Source organism: Sebastes fasciatus, chromosome 18, assembly GCF_043250625.1.
Source record: "Sebastes fasciatus isolate fSebFas1 chromosome 18, fSebFas1.pri, whole genome shotgun sequence".
Classification (NCBI taxonomy): domain Eukaryota; kingdom Metazoa; phylum Chordata; class Actinopteri; order Perciformes; family Sebastidae; genus Sebastes; species Sebastes fasciatus.
In genome coordinates this window covers 27,285,270-27,306,181 of record NC_133812.1, presented here as the reverse complement: position 1 = coordinate 27,306,181, position 20,912 = coordinate 27,285,270, and the positions used below count along the sequence as shown (strand labels likewise).

The following is a 20,912-nucleotide window of genomic DNA, read 5'->3' as shown; positions in this document are numbered from 1 at the left end:
GAGGTGGAAGAAGAGGAAGAGGAAGAGGAGGAAGAGGAAGAGGAGGAGGAGAAGGAGGTTGAGGTGGAAGAAGAGGAAGAGGAAGAAGAGGAGGAAGAAGAGAAAGAAGAGGAGGAGGAGGAGGAGGTGGAGGTTGAGGTGGAGGTGGAAGAGGAGGAAGAAGAAGAGGAGGAGGAGGAAGAGGAGGAGGAGGAGAAGGTGGAGGTTGAGGTGGAGGTGGAAGAGGAGGAAGAAGAAGAGGAGGAGGAGGAAGAGGAGGAGGAGGAGAAGGTGGAGGTTGAGGTGGAGGTGGAAGAGGAGGAAGAAGAAGAGGAGGAGGAGGAAGAGGAGGAGGAGGAGAAGGAGGTTGAGGTGGAAGAAGAGGAAGAGGAAGAAGAGGAGGAAGAAGAAGAGGAGGAGCGGATGGATGCCAGCCTGGGATCAGGCACAAACACCTCCAACAACCCTCCTCCAAGAGGAACCGAGTTGAATCATTATTATTCTGATGGTGGTGATGAGGATGAGGAGGATGATGATGAGGATGATGATGAGGATGATGATGATGGAGGAAGAGGAGGGCTTTGCTCGGATCAACATGGCGGACAACAAAGCTCAGGTTGTGGGGTAGTAACCGCGGTTCTCTCTGCTCAGCTCAGCACCATGGATCAGATGAACCAGATGGACCAGATGGATCCGGTCCACAACCACCACGAAGGCTACAACACCACCACCATGAGCACCAGCGGCACCAACCAGTACAACAACAACAACCACTACCAGAACTACCGGCCCGGCTATGGGAGCAGTGTTAGCGGATACTCCGGCATGATGAGCCCGTCGTCCCGGCAGCAGCAGCAGCAGGGCCCGGGTAAAGCGGCCGGTAGCTGCCCGGCTGGAGGCGCTGCCAGCAGGGGAGGGTTCCCGCGGTTCCCCGGTCAGCAGCAGCATCCCTCCGGAGCTACACCGACTCTCAACCAGCTGCTGACGGCTCCCAGCCCGATGATGAGAGGCTATGGAGGCCATCAGGAGTACAACCAGCAGAAAGACTCCTCCGTGATGAGCGGCTCTCTCTACGGCTCCGCTGCTCAGCTGCTCGGCTGCTGGAGAGGACAGAGACACCACCACCCGGGGAACAGCAGCGGGCAGGGCGGCAGAGCTCAGGTGAAGAAAACTATACAACTATAAAACTACGTTCTTATGTCGTTAAACTGAAATAAACTAAATCTAACTAAAGACAGAGAAGTCATCTTAGCTAGCTAGCAGTTAGCCGCTATGCTAACTGCTAGCTAGCAGGTTAGCATAGCTGGCAGTTAGCCGCTATGCTAACATGCTAGCTGGCATTTAGTTTTTTTTTATTATTATTATTATTTTTATTTTTTATTTTATTAAACAAATTCAAATTTACAAACAGCATGGCTCATAGATCATTGAATTCAAGTAAAAGGACAAGGTGCATACAGAACAAGAACAAATAAAATATGTAAAATTATACATGAAAATAATAATAAATTAAATTAAGGACTATAGGGCTGAACCTGTAATTCATATTCATAATAATAATAATAATAATAAATTAAATTAAGGGCTATAGGGCTGTACCTGTAATTCATATTCATAATAATAATAATAATAAATTAAATTAAGGGCTATAGGGCTGTACCTGTAATTCATATTAATAATAATAATAATAATAAATTAAATTAAGGGCTATAGGGCTGTACCTGTAATTCATATTAATAATAATAATAATAATAATAAATTAAATTAAGGGCTATAGGGCTGAACCTGTAATTCATATTCTTCTATTATACTAAGAAGTTTCAAAGCATTTGTTTTTCATGACTTTAAGGGCTTCTATATAAGAAAGAAACTCAGAATGAAACACATTAAAACTATAGGTTTCACTTTCATACACTTGGATTTGTACAAATAGAATTTACCAAGAATGATTATTATGTTATTCACCAGAAAGTCCTCTTTGTTATTGTCCATAAACACCATAAACACCATAAACAATGTCCTTTTGAGAGAACATGAGATACTTTTAGATAAAAGCCAGTCATGTATATCAGAAGCCTTAAAGCTCCAGAATACAGACAGTGACAACATAATGATCAGTAGCTTCAGCATCATCACAAAATACACAGTTAGTTGTCACAACAAATCACTGAATGGATATATAATCCATTTCATATTTTAAAATGGATTTCTTTTGCTTTGGGAGTTTTTTAGATTTTAGATATTTAGTTTGTAACATGTGAATAGTTTCTTTCTGCTAGATTAGCAGTTAGCCGCTATGCTAACCTGCTAGCTAGCAGTTAGCCGCTATGCTAACCTAGCTAGCTAGCAGATAGCTGCTATGCTAACCTAGCTAGCAGTTAGCCGCTATGCTAACCTAGCTAGCAGTTAGCTGCTATGCTAACCTAGCCGTTGAGCTAGCTAGGTGTGTTAGATAGACGTCATCTATTCACATTTAAGCATTTTTATTTTACCACAACACACATACATGTTAGTTAATATGAATCAGTTTAATATGTACCAGTAAGTAACGGTCGTATGAGTAAACAGCAGTTAGTAAAAGTCAGTGTTTCCAAGGTGACTCCGTTTGTTAGCATGTTAGGCTAGGCTAAAATGTTTAGCCATGCTAGGCTAAGCTAACATTTCTAGCCATGCTAACCGAGCCGAACAGGCCCGAAGGTGTATATGTAATGTTTAAATGCAGCTCGTGTACTGTAAGCTCTGTTATATATCACAATCATCTGTTTATATGTATAATATGTCGTTTTATAACAGAGGTTTGGTGGTGGTGTTTATGTTCTGTATAAAGGCAGCTGGCGTCACTGTAAGATAGAATAGAATAGAATAGAATAGAAAGCTTTACTGTCAGTTTATGAAATACAACGAGATTCACAGTTTCCACTTCTGGTCAGTGCTTTAAAACAAATACTTGACAAGACTAAACAAGGCAGGTAAAACATATAACAGGTAAAACACACACACAGTTATAAAGCAAATAAAACAGGTGAAGTAGATTTAATAAATAAATATAAACAGAAGTGTTACACCAGAGGTATAACATATAAAATAGATGTAATGTAACAGAGGTAATTGCACTTGTAAAATAGGTAGGGTAGATATAATAAATAAAATGTAAACTAAGGTAGTTGCACTTGAGGTGTATATTGCATCAAGGATATATTACACAGACAAATGTATTTCACAATCAGTGTATTAATAAGCACTGCTATATCACATTTATCCGTCTATATTTATAATATATAGTTTTAGAACAGAGGTTTGATGACGGGACTTGCTAAAAAGCTGCGTCGGCCTGTTTTTTTTTCCTGACAGCTCCATTGAACTTTGACATGGACTAATTGCTTCACTAATGATCTCTTTTGAAGGGATTTGAGGTGTCATTGAGGTCGCTTCTCCAGCTGTTGTCAGCCTCTGTCATGCTAATAGAGTGCCGTGTAATCACAGTGTGTGAGTGCTGCTCTGCTCAGCCTGTGTGGTCTGGCCTTGGTTTAGTTGGCAGGGAGCCTGTTTATTATGGCCCCATCTCCTGCACAAGAGCCCTGACCTTCACACATGCAGATTAGCCATGTGCCCATCACCACCGGCACAACACTGGAGCTAGACACCAGGCACCTCCTCCAGCTTACCGGGGCCTGCTGCAGGCCTCAGCCCCGGTGCGTCAAAAACAACCATACCTGTCAAATCTGGACTAGATTATCCCAGAGAAGACACAGTTTCAGATTTATGTAATCTTTATTGTATGATAGATAGATAGATAGATAGATAGATAGATAGATAGAAACTTTATTGATCCCGAAGGAAGTTCAAGTTTCCAGCATCACAGTTCCATATTGCAAAACATGTTAGTAAAAAGGCAGTAAAAAAGTTAGTAGTACAAAGTACAAAAAAATATACCAGATATAAAAATACAAGGATATGAAGAAAACTGTTAAAAGTGAATATAGTGCAGGGTAACAGCTGTGATACAGGACTATTAAAAAAGTGAATATAGTGCAGAAGAGACTATTAAAAATGAGTATAGTGCATTATTATCTGTCCTGCAGACCGTCCTCCTTTGTCCAACAGAGACCACGGAGATGAGAGCGACAGCCGGCTCGACCGCCACGTTACCGCGATACGATAAAGTTTTTTGTCCGTGACAGAGTTAGCATGCAGCTTTAGCCGTGATGTCTAGCTCTGCTTTTCCTGTCAATGTGTCAAAACCCAAAGTGTTTCCGTCCTTTACTGGATGTGTAGTCTTTACCACGCTGGATTTAACATGTGAGGGTGCAGGTCGTATCCACGCTGACCCTACGCCGTTTTCTACTTTCTCATTTCGGCTCGCTGTGGTTTGTTTTGGTTGACCGATACGGAACGGATATGACATCACGTTACTCAGACTACAACAATAAAAGCGGTAACTTCCTTCTACCTTCACATAGACTCAAATGAAGCAAATATATCGATTCTGGCATTAAAAAATGTATTTCAAAATCGTTAAAAAAAATGCGATACATAGGTGAATCGATTTTTTCCCCACCCCTATCAACTGATCGTATTTGTGAATAAAAGTTGTATTTTTTTTAAGTATTTAATGAAATCTGACAAATATCACAGGAGCCTCTGTTTGCTTCACACATTAATGCAGTTTAATTTATTCAATCAGCTGATTTAATCCATCGCAGAGCTTTATGAGAATCAGTCAGATCTCCTGTTAATATCTGGATTATTGATCAATGAGCAGCCAGCTGTGTGGACTTGGCTGCTCCACTCGTTTTTATTTCCTCTTTCAGCTGACTGATGGAAATCCAAACAACAGATTAAATGTCTGGATCAGTTTTTTTTTTCTGTGTGTGTAAAATCCATAACCAGTTTCTATTTTTAGCAGCCTGAGCAGCAGTGAAACATCTGTTCTCACACCTACTACTATGTCAGTGTGTCAGATACAGTGTGTGAATATTAAAGCGTACCCAGGCGTGACTCCAGTTTAAAGTGGCCTCCCGGGCTTTTGGGTTGCTCACATTTTGTCTGAGTGAATCTGCTGTGACATGAGAGTTTAGTCTCAGTTGTCATTCAGCGTCGGCATTAAAATCATAATAAGCCCGACGTCACGGTGTTAGCAGGAGGCTAAACAAAGGAAAGACTGGAGGCCAACACTAGCAGTGGGCTTCAGTTCCACATCTAAAATGTCATCTTGCTGTGTTGTTGGGTGCCAGAATCCAGATATCACAGACATCTGAGATGACCAACTTGTGATTCGAGGCTCTAGCGAGCTACAATATCGGCGAAACGTTTCAGAGATGGAGAGTAAATGTTGCTCATACTTATGTCACATGATGTTCATCAGCAGTTGTCAGAGAATCGTAGATGTGCAAATTTCAACTTTTTCTCCGCTTTAAGGACGCCTCGTACACGTTCTTTAAATCAAAGTTGAGGTTGAATATTCATTCTTGATGTTTTGAAACTTTAGGTTAACAGTAAATCTAAAGCTAATCACTCACTCATCAACCAATCGTGTCTCTCCTCCAGGTGCCGGCGATGGACCCGATGGCGATGAAGCGGTCTCAGCTCTACGGCATGAGCAACAACCCGTACTCCCAGCAGCAGGGAGCGCCGTACTCCGGCCAGCCCTACGGCTCCCCATCCCCCCACAGATACCCGATGGGGATGCCCAGCAGAGGGCAGATGGGGATGGGAGGGATGCAGTACCCTCAGCAGCAGGTAGGAGTCGCTCTGTCCACCACAAATTATACTGTTTCTTTTTAGTTTTTTGCGGGGTTTTCATATCATACGTTATCTTCCAAGTGGTGTTCCTTATATGAAAAATGTAAAAGAAAAGTGTCCGAAACAAAGGCCGAAACACGTCCAAAAATGTCTGGAAAAAAGGTCAAAGAAAGGCAGAAGAAAAGTCCGGCATATGTCCGGAAAAAAGTCAGAAAAATGCCTGATAAATTTCCAAAGAAAGGCAGAAGAAAAGTCCGGATGTGTCAGAAAAAAAGGACATAACATGTCCAAAAATTTCGGATAAAAGGCAGAAAAATAGTCCGACATGTTTACGGGAAAAAGTCGGAAAAATTACGAAAAAAAGGCCGAAGAAAAGTATGACGTATGTCTGAAAATGCCCCAAAAAAAGATGGAGAAACGCAGAAGAAAAGTCTGACATATGTCCAATAAAAGTCAAAAAATGTTGAGAAAAAGTACTGGAACAGAAGCTAGGCAATGTACTGCTGTGGATGCCACGTTAGTTCAGATCAGAAAGTCACACAATAACACAAACAAGCTAACCGTTCGATGCAGCGGTAGACCAGCAACTTCTGTGTTCTGAGAGGTAAAATTACTGCTTTTGTCTGGTGGCCTAAAAATCAGTTTGAGTGTACACTATATTTAGAGTATTTTCACTGCTTCACCTCGCCGTCAGACAGCCCTTTCTGATGGGGAACTGAAGCCATTATATCGCTCTCTTCAAAGCCACCAGACTCCATTCACAAAAACACTAATTTTTCCTCTCAGAACAGGGATTATACAACCCGCCTTCAGAAAATCTGAACTAAACCCTTCAATCGACCTTTTGACACTTTTTAGTCCGGGTCTGTATCTTATGATGCTTCCTCTCTCATTTGCGATGATTTTAACATCGCAGGAATAGTTTTTTTTATTCGTAGCTTTGCTGGAAAATGTGGCTGGTAAGTTGTTGTACTACAGAGTTTGTTGTCTGATGAAAAAGTAGTTTGTGTATTTTGATGCTCGGTGTTTGCTGCCACCCTGAAGCTGGTCACAATTCACTGGTTTTCAAAGAGTTGGTTGTTTTGTTCGCGGAGCCTTTCTGCTGATTCATCTGCAGCATCACCGCCTCGTCACCGTGGACGTTCAGAGGGCAACAGAGCTGTTGATGTTGTCAGACCACATGCCTGCTTCAGAGCTGGGCCGGGCCGGGCCGGGCCGGGTCAGGCTATTCCTGGTGCAGACTGGGCCCAGGCTATTTTTAGACTCTAGACTGCTGGTTTGGGTTGATGCCGCCTCTGATGCGTCATCGTGTACAAGAACATTTTCTTGAGTGTTTGGCAGCTGGAGCTGGAATCAGACTACAGGGAAATTATTGTACTCTGAATAAAAGAGTTTGATTGCAGTCGGTTAAAATCAACTCCAAAGACGGGGAAAGTATTAAAATGTATACAGAAACCACCGCTGCAGCACAATCCACCTCTCTGCTGTTCATCTGTATGACCATTATGTTCCCAATTATGTTTATTGTACAATCATTTACTAAATGAACATCATGCTATATTGAAGAAGACTTGAAACTAGAGATTTAGACTATAAACTCATATTTACAATGTTTACTGAGGTAATAAATCAAGACAGAAGTAGGCTCATTTTCTCATAGACTTCTATACAATCAGACTTCTTGTAGCAACCAGAGGAGTCGCCCCCTGCTGGATATTAGAAGGAACGCAAGTCTAAGACACTTCAGCATTGGCTTCACTTCTCAGACTCAGAGGTAGCCCACTGGTTTGAACTGAACTCCCACTTTTCTTTCAAGTTTCTAGTAAAAGTTAAAACACATTTGAGGAAACTGCAGGTTTCTGCTGCTGTGGAGAAGATCTCCAGTGTTTTTCTTTTCTCAGACTGTATCTGCTGTCGTCGTCTCTCTCAGCTCGTAGATTGCTCGCTCCCTGAAGCCTCCCTCACATTCCTCCAAAGAGAGATTGTCATCACGGAGGACCAGAGATGTTATTACATCATTACAGGTTGTTCAGCCTGAGGGAACTTGTGTCAGTGCTGTCATCTGTGCTCTCTTTGACTCAGAGGAAATGTAATGACTTTTATGTGAGCGAGGCCCCCGGTGGCCCCCGCTGGTCCCGGGACTCGTCCTTTATTAACTCCCTGGTTCCAGATGAAATTGGATGTCGACCTGTCAGCTTCCCCCTCCGTACTGCTTTAGATTTCCTTCAAATTTATTCTGGTTTCAGTCGACTTTCTGACTGCTTAAGAACATTTAGATTATTTTCTTTAACCCACAACCTTGAACTGTATTCATCCTTTACTTTAAAGGAATGTAGCGCCTCTGGTACTCAGCCGAAGGGAATAATGAATACGCCAACATCTACCTAGGTTCGATAAGCAGTTGCCTTAAATAACTCAGGAGAGTTATTTTAGATTGAACAGTTGACAATTTTATTGCACCATAACAATTCAACAACATTCAAAATGCTTCACATAGATGTCAAAGTATGAAATGAAATGAAATGTAAAAATAAATAAAAGAGCTCTTTCAAAGTACAAATAAAATAGAAAATTCCCCCAAAATCAGTGTCCTTTAAGATGAAATCCTCTTCCTCTAATTATGACGATCCAAAGAGTGCAATTTCTGTCTTGGTGTGGGTGTAATGTGAATACACCACCACACTATTTCCAGTTCCAGTATTTTAGTTCCTACTACCCAACTACCTGGGTAGTAAAACTGTGTTTGTGTTCTTATCTGGTATCCAAATGAATTGAGCAGTCAGATGTCCTCTGTGGCAGGTCCTACGGTTGGCCACACCGTTTCCACAGTCTCACTGGGCTTGGCTCGCCATCACTGAATCCTCCAGATTCTATTGTCGTTTAATAGAACCAAAAAGAAAAACCAACCTACACAAATAGTGCAGGATAGTAAGTAATCTTGCTCATTCAGTTCTTATCTGCTTTCACAGTATCTCATCATGTATAACCAATAACTAAGGATATACTTCAAAACAATCCAATGGATTACCATACAATACCTTGTAATACAGTTGGTATTTTAACTTACAATGAATTATTCATCCATCTTCTCAAACACTTTTTATACAGTTTTTAATATATTTAACCTTTAATTATGAACTAACTTATATTAAGCACACATGAAATGAACTGATATCAAATGAATTACTGCTGTTTAAATTAACATTTGCATTTTAATAACCAAAATCTGTTGCATCACGGTGCAGTTGTACTAGACCATTACTATGTGTTAGCCTCACTTAACCAGAGTGGCTGTAATGTAAACAAACCACAATACAACTTTAAACCTCACCACGCTATCATTAAACTACCAACCAGAGCTAGAAAATAGCTTAGCGATTAGTTTAAACCAGCGATTAGCGATCTTTTAGCATTATAAAACAGTAATAAAATGGGCACTAAAGTTCGTCAAATACCTTACAAAACATTCTTGTAACCTCGGCTGGTTTTTATGAACAGTATCTGAACTTAAACAACACGTTTTATGCATCTTTTTCTCCTTACATAGTGGTTAAAACAGACTAGCCAAAACAGCACGTGTGTGATTCATCTCACCGGGGTTCCAGCCGTTTACATCTTAACAGAAAGTAGCACTATATTCATTCACAGTAGAAAGTAGTTCTCCCGTTCACAGTTGGGACTCCAACTAAAGACGTAGCGCAACGGCTTAGACTTTTAAAGAAAATAATACTTCCCGGACTACTTTATAGCGTTGTATGCCGTGTTAGCTTAACAGTCTGTTCAGAGCACGATTTCATGACGTATCCAGGTAGCGATCTCAAGGGAAGTGAGAAATACACAGGCTGACGTCACTACACTTGACTTCCACTGAATGCATGTTGCGCCCCCTCTGGGAAGAATATGCAACTACACTTCTAAATGACATACAGCTCTGGAAAAAATTAAGAGACCACTTCAAAATTATCAGTTTCTCTGGTTTTACTATTTATTGGTATGTGTTTGAGTAAAATTAAAATGTCTGTTTTATTCTATAAACTACTGACAACATTTCTCCCAAATTTCAAATAAAAATATTGTCATTTAGAGCATTTATTTGCAGAAAATGACAACTAGTCAAAATAACAAAAAAGATGCAGTGTTTTCAGATCTCGAATAATGCAAAGAAAACAAGTTCATATTAATTTTTAAACAACATAATATTAATGTTTTAACTTAGGAAGAGTTCAGAAATCAATATTTGGTGGAATAACCTTGATTTACAATCACAGCTTTCATGCGTCTTGGCATGCTCTCCACCAGTCTTTCACATTGCTGTTGGGTGACTTTATGCCACTCATGGCGCAAGAATTCAAGCAGCTCGGCTTTGTTTGAGGGCTTGTGACCATCCATCTTCCTCTTGATCACATTCCAGAGGTTTTCAATGGGATTCAGGTCTGGAGATTGGGCTGGCCATGACAGGGTCCTGATCTGGGGGTCCTTCATCCACACCTTCACTGACCTGGCTGTGTGGCATGGAGCATTGTCCTGCTGGAAAAAACATTCCTCAGAGTTGGGGAACATTGTCAGAGCAGAAGGAAGCAAGTTTTCTGCAAATAAATGCTCTAAATGACAATATTTTTATTTGAAATTTGGGAGAAATGTCAGTAGTTTATAGAATAAAACTAAAATGTTAATTTTACTCAAACACATACCAATAAATAGTTAAACCAGAGAAACTGATAATTTTTAAGTGGTCTCTTAATTTTTTCCAGAGCTGTATATGGGTTTAGGAGCCCTATATTTCATATGGGTTACAGGAACAACCTCTACTTCTCTATCTGAGCTCTTTAATGGTCCCACCTGATTAAATCGAATGGAAATATATATTCATATTTATGTAGGGATGCACAGATCCAACCTTTTCAGTCTCGATACCGATACCTGGGCTTTGGGCGATGTTGACTTAAACATCGCTTTCCTAACTTTGTAAAACAAAATGTAACAAATACATAGATAGATATACATTTATTAAATTGTTATTTATTATTAAAATAATAAATCATCGGCGCCTGGGTTAGCTCAGTTGGTAGAGCGGGCGTCCATGTATTAAGGCTTGGTCCTGACCGCGGCGGCCCGGGTTCGAATCCGGCCTGTGGCCCTTTCCGCATCCACTCTCTCTCTCCCCTTTTCAAGACTCTATCCACTGTCCTGTCATAAAAATGGAAAATGCCCCCAAAAAAATAACTTAAAAAAAAAAATAAATAAAAATAATAATAATAAATCATACATCAGCAACTTGGTAAAAAATTAACAGAAATTAGAATTCAAGTGTAAACCTTTTTAATGCAGCAACAAATTGGTCAAAACTTAAACAGGAATTAAAGTTCCAGTACATAAAGCATTGAATAGATCGGCCCCATTGTCACCGTTATATATGTGTATATAAAGCAGCATATTTGCCCACTCCCATGTTGATAAGAGTATTAAATTCCCTTTAAGGTACATTTTGAACAGATACAAAATTTATTAGTTTGCGATTAAATATTTGAATCGACTGACAGCCATAATATATACATAGAATTGAATAGATCGGCCCCATTGTCACCGATACCTGATCCACCTATTTGAGTAGGCATTGGGCCAATATCGGTATCTCTACCTATAGCGCCAACTTCTGACCAAACTTCGTTGTAGACGAGTTTATGCGCTTCAAACCAGTTGATGAATTTGCTTAAAATTTGCTTGACAGTTGAATGGAAACACGGCTGGTGTATGAATCTGTGTTTTTGGTTTAAATTGTTTAATCTTTTGTACGTTTGTATGCCTATCCATCTTCTACTTGTTGTAAAAATGTAAAAACCTGATCATGCCCAGGCAGCCGTAGTTTGCGGCTGATGTTACTCCGTCTGACTGCAGACATCACGGCTGACACCTGCTTACATCACCACACTGGTGTTACTTACTTACTCGGTTATCTGAGTAGATGCAGGGAGGAGCTCTTGAGCAAGGCAGTTAATCCTCCGCCGCTCAGAGCTTCACTCTTCTCAGATTGCACTGAGGTTACATCTTATTGCGTTTTTTCTTCCTGAGGAGAGGATGTGCTTCCAGCTGGATAACAATCTGAGGAGGAAGAACTGTGGAAGTGTTAAAGTACATTTCAATCCTGATTTTAAAATGCAGAATCTCAACCTGTTTGTGAGCAGCAGTTTAAAGATGAAACGTCTGGAACTGGTTTACTTACCGTTCTTATAGTATAAATAAATAATTTCTAAGTAAAACTTGTTTTAGTTATTCTTTTGCTCCTTTTAGACATGCGGCATGAATACTTTCAAACCCTCCTGATTTTCCCGTATTTCATTGCCCTATCCTGGTTTTCTCTCAGGGTCACAATTCTCCGGCATTTCTCCCGATTTATGGAAATTTTTCACACCTTTTTTTTTTCCCTTTTCGTTATCTCAAACTGTTTCTGGAACTGTATAATCCCTACTGTTTCCACCCGGACGGCAATAGAGCTACACCAAATTTCTTTTCCCGGGCAGAGGAGAGCGGCTCGCCATCTTGGATACCCATAGAACCCATTTACATTCACATATCTGGAAAATGGCCATGACAGTTTTTCCTCGCCAAAATTTAGTGCAAGTTTGGAGCGTTATTTATCCTCCTTCACGACAAGCTAGCATGACATGGTTGGTACCGATGGATTCTTTAGGTTTTCTAGTTTCATATGATACCAGTGATATTAATTTCAATGATGTTCTCGGTGCCTCCTCAGATGGGTTCTCGGTACAGTCAGCAGCAGCAGCAGCAGCAGCAGAACGTGGCGGGATACGGTCAGTCGGGTCAGCCGCCGTACTTCAGCCCTCCACAGCAGCAGCCCGCCGCCCCGAGCCAGCCGCCGTACATGCAGCCACGCCCGCTGCCACAACAGGTACGACTCAAACTACACATCTGTTCAAAATGTTCCACAAAAAACAAAATATATATAAAGATATATACATACACACACGAGGATGGAACCTGCCAAAATCAAAATAAATATATAAATGACTCGATAAATAAATAAATGTAATTTAAAGTAGCAAAAATAATTTTTACTTATTTTATATTTATTTTTAAATGTATGTATTAATTAATTTATTTATTTATGCATAATTTTCCCTTTGCATTTCACCCCTTATTTATTTCCCCAAACTTATTTATCTCTATTCTTTTCCTTATGCATTTCGGCCTCATTATATTAAAGAGGGAGGCTGGTTTGTTAAATGGTTCCAGTGAGGGTTTTTGTAGTTTGAACGTTGAGTCTCGGTCCGTCTCTCGATGCAGGAGGTGCCTCAGGAGGCGTACGGGGGGCGGGGCCAGTCTGCTGCTATGACTCCTGGGAAACCGAACCACGAGGAGATGAGTCTGAGCCAACAGGAGAGGCCGTCCAGCCTGCCGGTACGTCACTTCACGACTACGCTGTGATGACGTACCAGTCAGAGTTGTAAAATACCAGATAGTTTGGTAGAAATCAACAAAACTCCTTCAGCATTTTATTTATCAGACTCTTATTGTGAAAATAAATAGTTTATAGCAGTTTGGCCGACATCCTGTCCCGTTTATTAAATCAGCTGGTGAAGGGAGAAGTTAACAGGTGGAGCTCCGTCAGTTTGTCGCGTCAGGCTCCTACGGCGTGATTCAGCGCTCCCCGATTGTTGTCGATAATGACGGCGTCCTCGTTTTCTCTGGCAGGTATCACGCTCTCAGCGCCTGATACTTCCTGCTGGGTCGACTGGACCTCACAGAGAGAGACACAACAGAAATAATGACCCTGACTGAACTGTAATTTAAAAGACCGCCCGTCCACCCCGGCAGGTCGCGGCCCGCCGGGCAGGGCATGGGGCCCCCGGGGCCCAACGCTAGCCGCAAACCGCCTGTCAAAGTTAATACGCGATAATAACATACCGATTTCACACGGGACACCAACAGCGGTCGTTAATCGTTTGACAGCCCTAATAAATATGTTGACGTGCAAATTAATCTTAAAGGCCTTAATTTCTAATGATAATAATCTATAGTTTTAACCTAAACATGTAAACGTCACAAAAACAATGCTCACTGGAAACTTATGACAGACATTTATTAATACTAGGTCTTTCAACCGATTGAAATTAATAGCAATATCTTTAGCATACATTTGTAGCGTTATTTAGCCTCCTTCACGACAAGCTAGTATGACATGGTTGGTACCAGTGGATTCATTAGTTTTTTTCTAGTTTCATATGATACCAGTATCTTCACTCTAGCTTTAACACTGAGCCCGCTCCAACCTAAAAATCATCCGTCTGTCTGCTGTTTCTCTCCCTGCGTCTCCTTTAATTATTTCCTCTTCCTCTCTCTCTCTCTCTCTCTCTCTCTCTCTCTCTCTCTCTCTCTCTCTCTCTCTCTCTCTCTCTCTCTCTCTCTCTCTCTCTCTCTCTCTCTCTCTCTCTCTCTCTCTCTCTCTCTCTCTCTCTCTCTCTCTCTCTCTCTCTCTCTCTCCCTCTCTCTATACTGGTTCCTCTGTGTTGGCCTGCCTCTTTCCTCTCTGTCTTTCCCTCCTCGGAGCCTCCTTTTGAAGTCAGTGCTGCTGATGCAGTTGCCATGGCGACGGGAGGAGGGGAGAGACGGCTCCGTTTGCAGGACGAGGATTAAAAAAATAAATAAAAAATCAGCAGAAATGAGATGCACCCGAACGCCTCCAAGGCTCTGTAATAAGTTCATGACGTTTTTATTTGAAATGGTATAAATACACAAAAGTGTGAATGGCTGTTTGTTTATTTTTTGCTGACTGACTCTCTTTGAGTCTTTTCTGCAGTTTGATATTAATAAGCGGCCATAAGCGTTTTTGAGTCGTTGAAAAGCCCTATATAAGTTGAATTTATTAGTATTATTATTAATAACATTCAGTCCTTTTTCAAGATTTAATGTTACATGTTTCTAATGTAAAATATAAAATTCGAAATTTAAAAATTCACAGTGCATCCTTAATCTAAATCATCTCTAAATGACCGGTTACTGTCTCTGGGAGTTGTTTGGAGGCTCCAGTCGTCTCCACCAACCAGTTTAACCCCCCAGTTATTCTAGAGTTACCTGAAAGAACACGTTGATACTAGGGATGCACCGGTATCGGTTGCGCCACAGGGTTTTGCTTTTACCCTCTGACTCGCGCGTGAGTTCGACTCCTTGGTCCGTGTTTCAAGACAGGTCAGGTGGGTTGCAGACATCGCCGCAGACCCCTTGCGCCTCTTACTTGGGCTGAGCCCCGCCCTGGGGGCACGACGCGGTTGGGGCGCACTAAGGACAGTCCGCCCTGGTGACACTTTGGCCACGGCCCCGGGAAGCACTTTCACCCCTAGCCTTTCAAAGCCGACCTAGAGTCGGTGGCGGCGCACCGCCTCGTATGCGGGACTCCCCAGCCTGCCGTCTTTTGGCACAGAGAAGTACTCGTATCGGTACCCGGTATCGGCGAGTACCCAAATTGTACTTGTACTCGGTCTGAAAAATGTTGTATCGGTACATCTCTAGTTGCTACCAAAACAAGCCAATACGACCCAAAATGTCCTCAATGCATCAGCTGGTAGTCTCGTCTTTGCCAAAATAAAATTAACATCACGCACCTTCCATGTAACTGCAGCATCCAATCAGGACGGTGGATTTTTATTGTTTGTGGATTCAATGATCTGAGCTTTGAGCAGAGGAAACTTCTGGGGAATTATGGGACTTTATTTTGGAGAGAGAAGTTGATGAATGTGTTTAACTGGATATGAAGAGTTTCTGCTGTGAAACACTCAGTGATTCATGATCTCATCCAGAGAAATATTTAAATTACAAAATAACAACCGGCTAACGGAGAGAGGAGGAGGAGGAGGCTGACTAAAGGAGGATAAGAGGAGAAGTAGATAAGGTGAAAGAAGAGAAGAGGAGGTGGAGGAGGAGAAGGTCGAGCGAGGCTTCAGACTAACGCTCTGTCTGCAGCTCAGTCTTTATAATTAGAACACACACTTTGTGTGTGTGTGTGAGTGTGTTGCAGCAGCGCAGCAGCTGATTGGCTGAGCTGTTGGCAGGGGGCGGAGGGAGGGAAGGAGGATGGGATGCTGCGCTGTGATTGGCTGGCTTGAGGCCCAGGGGCAGATGGGAGATTTCCCTTCTTCTTCTTCTTCCTCTTCTTCCTCCTCTTCTCCTTCTCCAGCTCCTTGTGTGTCTCTCCTATTTCTCCTTTTCTGTCATCATCGTCTGTTTCTTCTGTCGTCCTCCTTCAGTCTGCAGAAAAAACTCTGGAAGCCGGAAAACTGTTCATCAAAATAGAGAATGTGAGGCGTTCAGGGGAGTTTGGAGATGTGGGAAAATGTTTGATCTGTTGTTTCAGAGCTAAAGCTGATCGAGCTGAGATGGTTAGAACTTTCTGATTGACTGACTGGACACAATTTAACTCTGTTGTCTGTCTGTGTTCCAGGATTTATCCGGCTCCATCGACGACTTGCCCACCGGCACCGAGGCGGCGGTGAGTTCAGGGGCGTCGGGCTCCGGCAGCGCTCAGGGCGACCAGGGGACCCCGGCCCGTTCTCCGTTCTCCCCCCACGTCTCACCTCGACTGCCGCTGCCGCCTCGAGCCGGGCCCTCCCCTTCCCCGTCGCTGTCCCCCGCTGGGTCCAGCAGCCAATCACGATCCGGACCGATGTCCCCCGCCATCAGCGGACCAGGTAGACGATGATAGCTTGTAAATTAACAAGGTTCACGTCGCTTCGTGACCTGTGATGGTCACAGTGTTGCCGTGGGAACCACCACATATCTGTCTCTGTGTCCCCCCTCTCAGGCGCTCAGTTGACCCCTCAGGTCTCTGGTCCTGGATCAGATGTCGGTCCTCATCCCTCCCAGTCTGTCCTGACCCAGGACAGAGGTAAGACTGAGTGAATCATTCTTCACCATCGTCACCGCCACCTCTCTGTCTCTTTGATAGATAAACTACAGGTGGAGCTAGGCTAGCAGTTTCCACCTGCTTCCAGTGTTTGTGCTAAGCTAGGCTAACCTCTTTGTCACTCCTGCTGGTCTCTAACCTCCTCCTCTCGTCTTCATCTTTTCTTCAGGTTTCCCTCCCTCCATGCAGCGTAGCACCTCGGGGCCTCAGTTTGGCCCCCAGCAGTCAGCACCACCCATGTCCCCTCACACAGCGCCGGGGGGGCCCATGCACCACAGCTCCTACCAGCAGGGGGCCTCATATGGCCAGTACGGCCCCCCAGGTACACACTGTGACCTAGAAGGAAAAACACGTTTTTTAAAGTCATAAAAGTGGAACTTTAAACCAGATTGTCCCTCCTCGTCCTCTCTAGGTAACTACCCTCGGCCCCCCCACTACGGCGGGGCCCCCAGTGCCAACTACAGCGGCCCCGGCCCGGGCCCTGGCTTAGCTAACAGCCTGGGGTTGAACGCCAGCAGTCCAATGCACGGTCAGGGCCCGTCCACCCCGGCAGGTCGCGGCCCGGGGCCCGGCGCCGGGGGCCGGCCTTACCCCGCCGGAGGGAACGCCATGGCCCCCACCTCCCCCGGCATGCCACAGCCCGCCGGGCAGGGCATGGGGCGCCCTGGGCCCAACGCAAGCCGCAAACCGCCTGAGATGGGCCCCAACGCCGGGCCAAGTGCCAACTCCTTGACCTCCGCCGCCGCCCAGGGCAGGTGAGTCTGCACAGACCCAGAAGAGCCTGGATAACCCAAACTATTGCAGGAGTTCCAGGAACGTTTTTCATTTAAAGTGGCAACAACGACGCTAGCAGCAGCTAATAATGAAACGCTGCTTCCGTTATGTTTTGAAAGAGACATCCTCATTAGTTTGTTGCATTTCACCTTTTTGAACGTCAGTATTGATATTTTTTATTGTTTGAAGCTGCAGAAGGTCGACCAAATCAAAGTTTCTGTTGCTTTCCCCTCTCCACCCTCCACCCTCCACCCTCCATCCTCCATCCTCCATCCTCCATCCTCCACCCGTCCAGGCCTCCCTTCGCTCGTTCCCCAGCCTACCTCAACCAGTCCTGGCCCGGGGGTCGACCTGCCCTCTCTCCTACCCTTCACCTCTCTCACCCTTCTCCTCATCCTCACCACCCTCACCACCCTCCTCACCACTCCCAGCAGAGAACCAATGCTCAGCCCCAACCCACCATGCAGACCCCCCCTGAGCATTATGGGTAGGTTTGGTACCAGAGCCTGACAGATACAGAAACATTACGTTTCAATAAAGCCCTGTTTTATTTCCCCCAAGTGGTTGGTACCTCGGGTTTGTACCATGGCGTATTAGAGCCACTGCAGGTTAAAATAAATAAATAAGTTCCCGGGGGAGGAGGGTAATACTCTGAGAAAGAAACTCTGAATTTAAAAGATTAAACACAAATTTACGCGAAGAAAAACTTGGATATTCTCTGAGATTAAAGTGGTAAATTTCTGAGAAAATAATCCAAATACACAAGAAAAAAAATGTAATATTCTCTGAGATTATATCTCAAATTTCTGAGGAAAAAAAAGAATATTTTCTGAGATCAAAGTCGCAAATTTATAAGGAACCACATGGCTTCACTTTGCAATGTTGGATCAACCTCATCGCACCACAGACGTCGCCGCTTGCCGTGTATCATACATACAGTGGATGACATCATCATATTACACTTTGACTCAGATTTATCAATGAGGAAATCCTGTTGACTTTTGCCCAGAATCACCAGATGATCATCAGCATCGGCGTCTGTGGTGTGAGGATGGTTGATCCAACGTTCATAGTGAAGCCATGTGGTTCCTTGACAAAAAAAAATAGTTTTTTTTTCTCGTAAATTTATGACTTTATTATCTCCAAAAATATTAGTTTTTTTAACAGTTTATTTCTTGTAAATTTTCTTTTTTCTTTTTTTTTCTTGGAAATGTATGACTTCATTTTCTCAGAAAATATTAAAAAAATGTTCTCGTAAATTTATGACTTTATAATCTCAGAAAATGTTCAAGTTTTTTCTCATAAATGTATTACTTTAATTTCTCTTTTTTTTTCTTTTTTTCTGAATATTACCCCCCCCCCTCTCCCGGCTCCGTAATTATTTTATTTATTTTACTTACAATGACCCTGATACGCTGTCGTAAGTTTGAGCTCACGGTTCAGTACATTTTCAGAATAGCAAAGAAAACTAACAAAATGAATATACGTACCGATGAAAGACTCGATTATTAACAACTATTAGACATGTTTGATTTATTGTCACAGTGAAAAAGAGAGCTGATGAAGCTGTGTGATGAGTATCTGTCAGGCTCTGTTGCTCACAGAGAGGTTATGGGATGTTTTACTAACCGGACCACTTCCTGTACTCTGACGGGTCCTGCATGGCTTCAGACATGATGATGATGATGATGTGTCCTCTTCTTCAGGAAATAAAACTAACTTTATATCTCCAGTTGGATATACAGTATATTACGAGTGCATCAAACATCTGGAACATGCCACAGAATAGACTCGTGGCGCAACTGTTTATTTGCATGTAGAGCGCGGAAGTGAGATCAGCAGACACATGTTAATACCAGGTGTGAACAGGGTCTTTGTCTCCACTAACTGCACGAGTCCTGGAGCCGGACGCTTTATTCCTCTTCTTCTTCTTCCTCAACGTGCGACCTCCTGCATGAAAGCTGCCAAGATAACTGCTCGTGATCAAATTCAAACCCCTTTTTCTCTCTGTGGTGTCCAGGCAGGGCAGCTACCTGGGTATGGCACCGATGGGAGGGATGGGTCCTGGAGGTCCTGGAGGAGGTCCCTACAGCCAGCAAGTAGGCAGCAACTCTGGGAGGATGACACCGCAGGGACCCCACTACAACGTCCCCTCCTCCGGTAGGACCGTAGATCCAGATGCCTGTCAGTTAAAGGGCGGATCTATTATTATTTTATTTATTTTTGTTAGGTTTTTATATCATCCTGTATCTTCCCAGTGGTGTTCTTTATGTATTCAAATCCAAACATTCACACTTTATTCAAAGTATGTTTTATGGTCAAAATGCTATTTTCCCTTCAAGCCCTTCTACAACCTTTTTCCCCACATGGTGACCTGACGTAGGTTTCTGCATGATGACGCTGCTACATGTACAGTATATATAAACATCCTTATAGTCAGCGTATTAATACAGTAGCTCAGGTGGCGGTCGGCGTGCTCCCAGTTTGGAGAAGCAGACAGGAGTACCGGCAGGAAGCTAAGCAATGTACTGTTGTGTGGACGCCACGTTAGTTCAGATCAGAAAGTCACACGATAACATGGACAAACTAACAGATTTTTGCAGCGGTAGACCAGCAACTCTGTTCTGAGAGGTAAAATGACTGTTTTTGTGAATGGAGTCTGGTGGCTTTGAAGAGAGCGATATAACGGCTTAACGTCCGATGGCGAGGTAAAGCGGGGAAAATATTCTAAATATAGCGTAGACTTAAACTGATAATCTAAAATCAGTTTTTCTGCTGCTCCCGTCTACAGTTGCTTTAACTCGCCATCAGACAGCCCTTTCTGCCAGGCAGTTAAATCGCTCTCTTCAAAGCCACAAGACTCCATTCACAAAAACAGTCATTTTACTTCTCGGACGTTAACGTTGACTCAGCTAGTGCTAGCGTTCACATTATTCATAACCTTATTGATTAGCTTACTGTGCTAACCTACTTCACTGCTTTCTGCTAACGGCTGAGTGGACGTTTCCATTTGAAATAAACAACGCAGATGGAGTAGTCCTTTAAGGTGACTTGACCTTCTGTCTCATAATTTATCCTCCAGGCCCCGTGATGATGTCATTAGACGGGATGGCCGTTCATCCAGATGCCAAGCAGCGGGGGGTGGAGCTCAGCAAAGAGGGCGTCTGCCCTGCCACCGAACCACCCAAACCCAAGGTGGGTCCTGTGGCTTTGTTAACCAATCACAGTGGCTGTTCTGCTCTGCTCTCTAACAGACGCACGAGTGCTGAGCTTCATGCATCTTAACAGCACCGATGTAGGTTTTTTAATGGCAGCGTTGAGTATTTTGTTCAACAGAATAAATTATTAAAATCCTCCTCTGACATTTTAGATCATTAGAAATATCCTTTTATGTAGAATCAGATCAGAATCCATCAAGTTCAAGCTATTTATTTATTGTCGTTAGATCTCAGGCTCCTTCCAACAACGCTCATTAAATACCAATAAAAAGAAAATCACAAAA

The 20,912-nt window shown here is 43.0% G+C and overlaps 1 protein-coding gene across 5 annotated transcripts in view; it reads left to right on the top strand.

The window, feature by feature from the left end:
- Positions 1 to 77: 77 nt before the first annotated feature.
- arid1b (AT-rich interactive domain 1B) overlaps positions 78 to 20,912 on the top strand; it is a 36,522-nt gene continuing 15,687 nt past the window's right edge. For 3 of the 5 annotated variants that reach the window (XM_074615537.1, XM_074615535.1, XM_074615534.1), the window contains exons 1-11: positions 78 to 1,140; positions 5,527 to 5,718; positions 12,473 to 12,628; positions 13,024 to 13,137; positions 16,175 to 16,421; positions 16,535 to 16,618; positions 16,806 to 16,958; positions 17,049 to 17,391; positions 17,706 to 17,897; positions 19,431 to 19,570; positions 20,493 to 20,605. In XM_074615537.1, the coding sequence (XP_074471638.1) occupies positions 403 to 1,140; positions 5,527 to 5,718; positions 12,473 to 12,628; positions 13,024 to 13,137; positions 16,175 to 16,421; positions 16,535 to 16,618; positions 16,806 to 16,958; positions 17,049 to 17,391; positions 17,706 to 17,897; positions 19,431 to 19,570; positions 20,493 to 20,605 (2,472 nt within the window). In that variant the 5' untranslated portion in view covers positions 78 to 402. The remainder of the gene's footprint in view (positions 1,141 to 5,526; positions 5,719 to 12,472; positions 12,629 to 13,023; positions 13,138 to 16,174; positions 16,422 to 16,534; positions 16,619 to 16,805; positions 16,959 to 17,048; positions 17,392 to 17,705; positions 17,898 to 19,430; positions 19,571 to 20,492; positions 20,606 to 20,912) is intronic. The other 2 variants (XM_074615536.1, XM_074615538.1) reach the window with 2 other exon arrangements.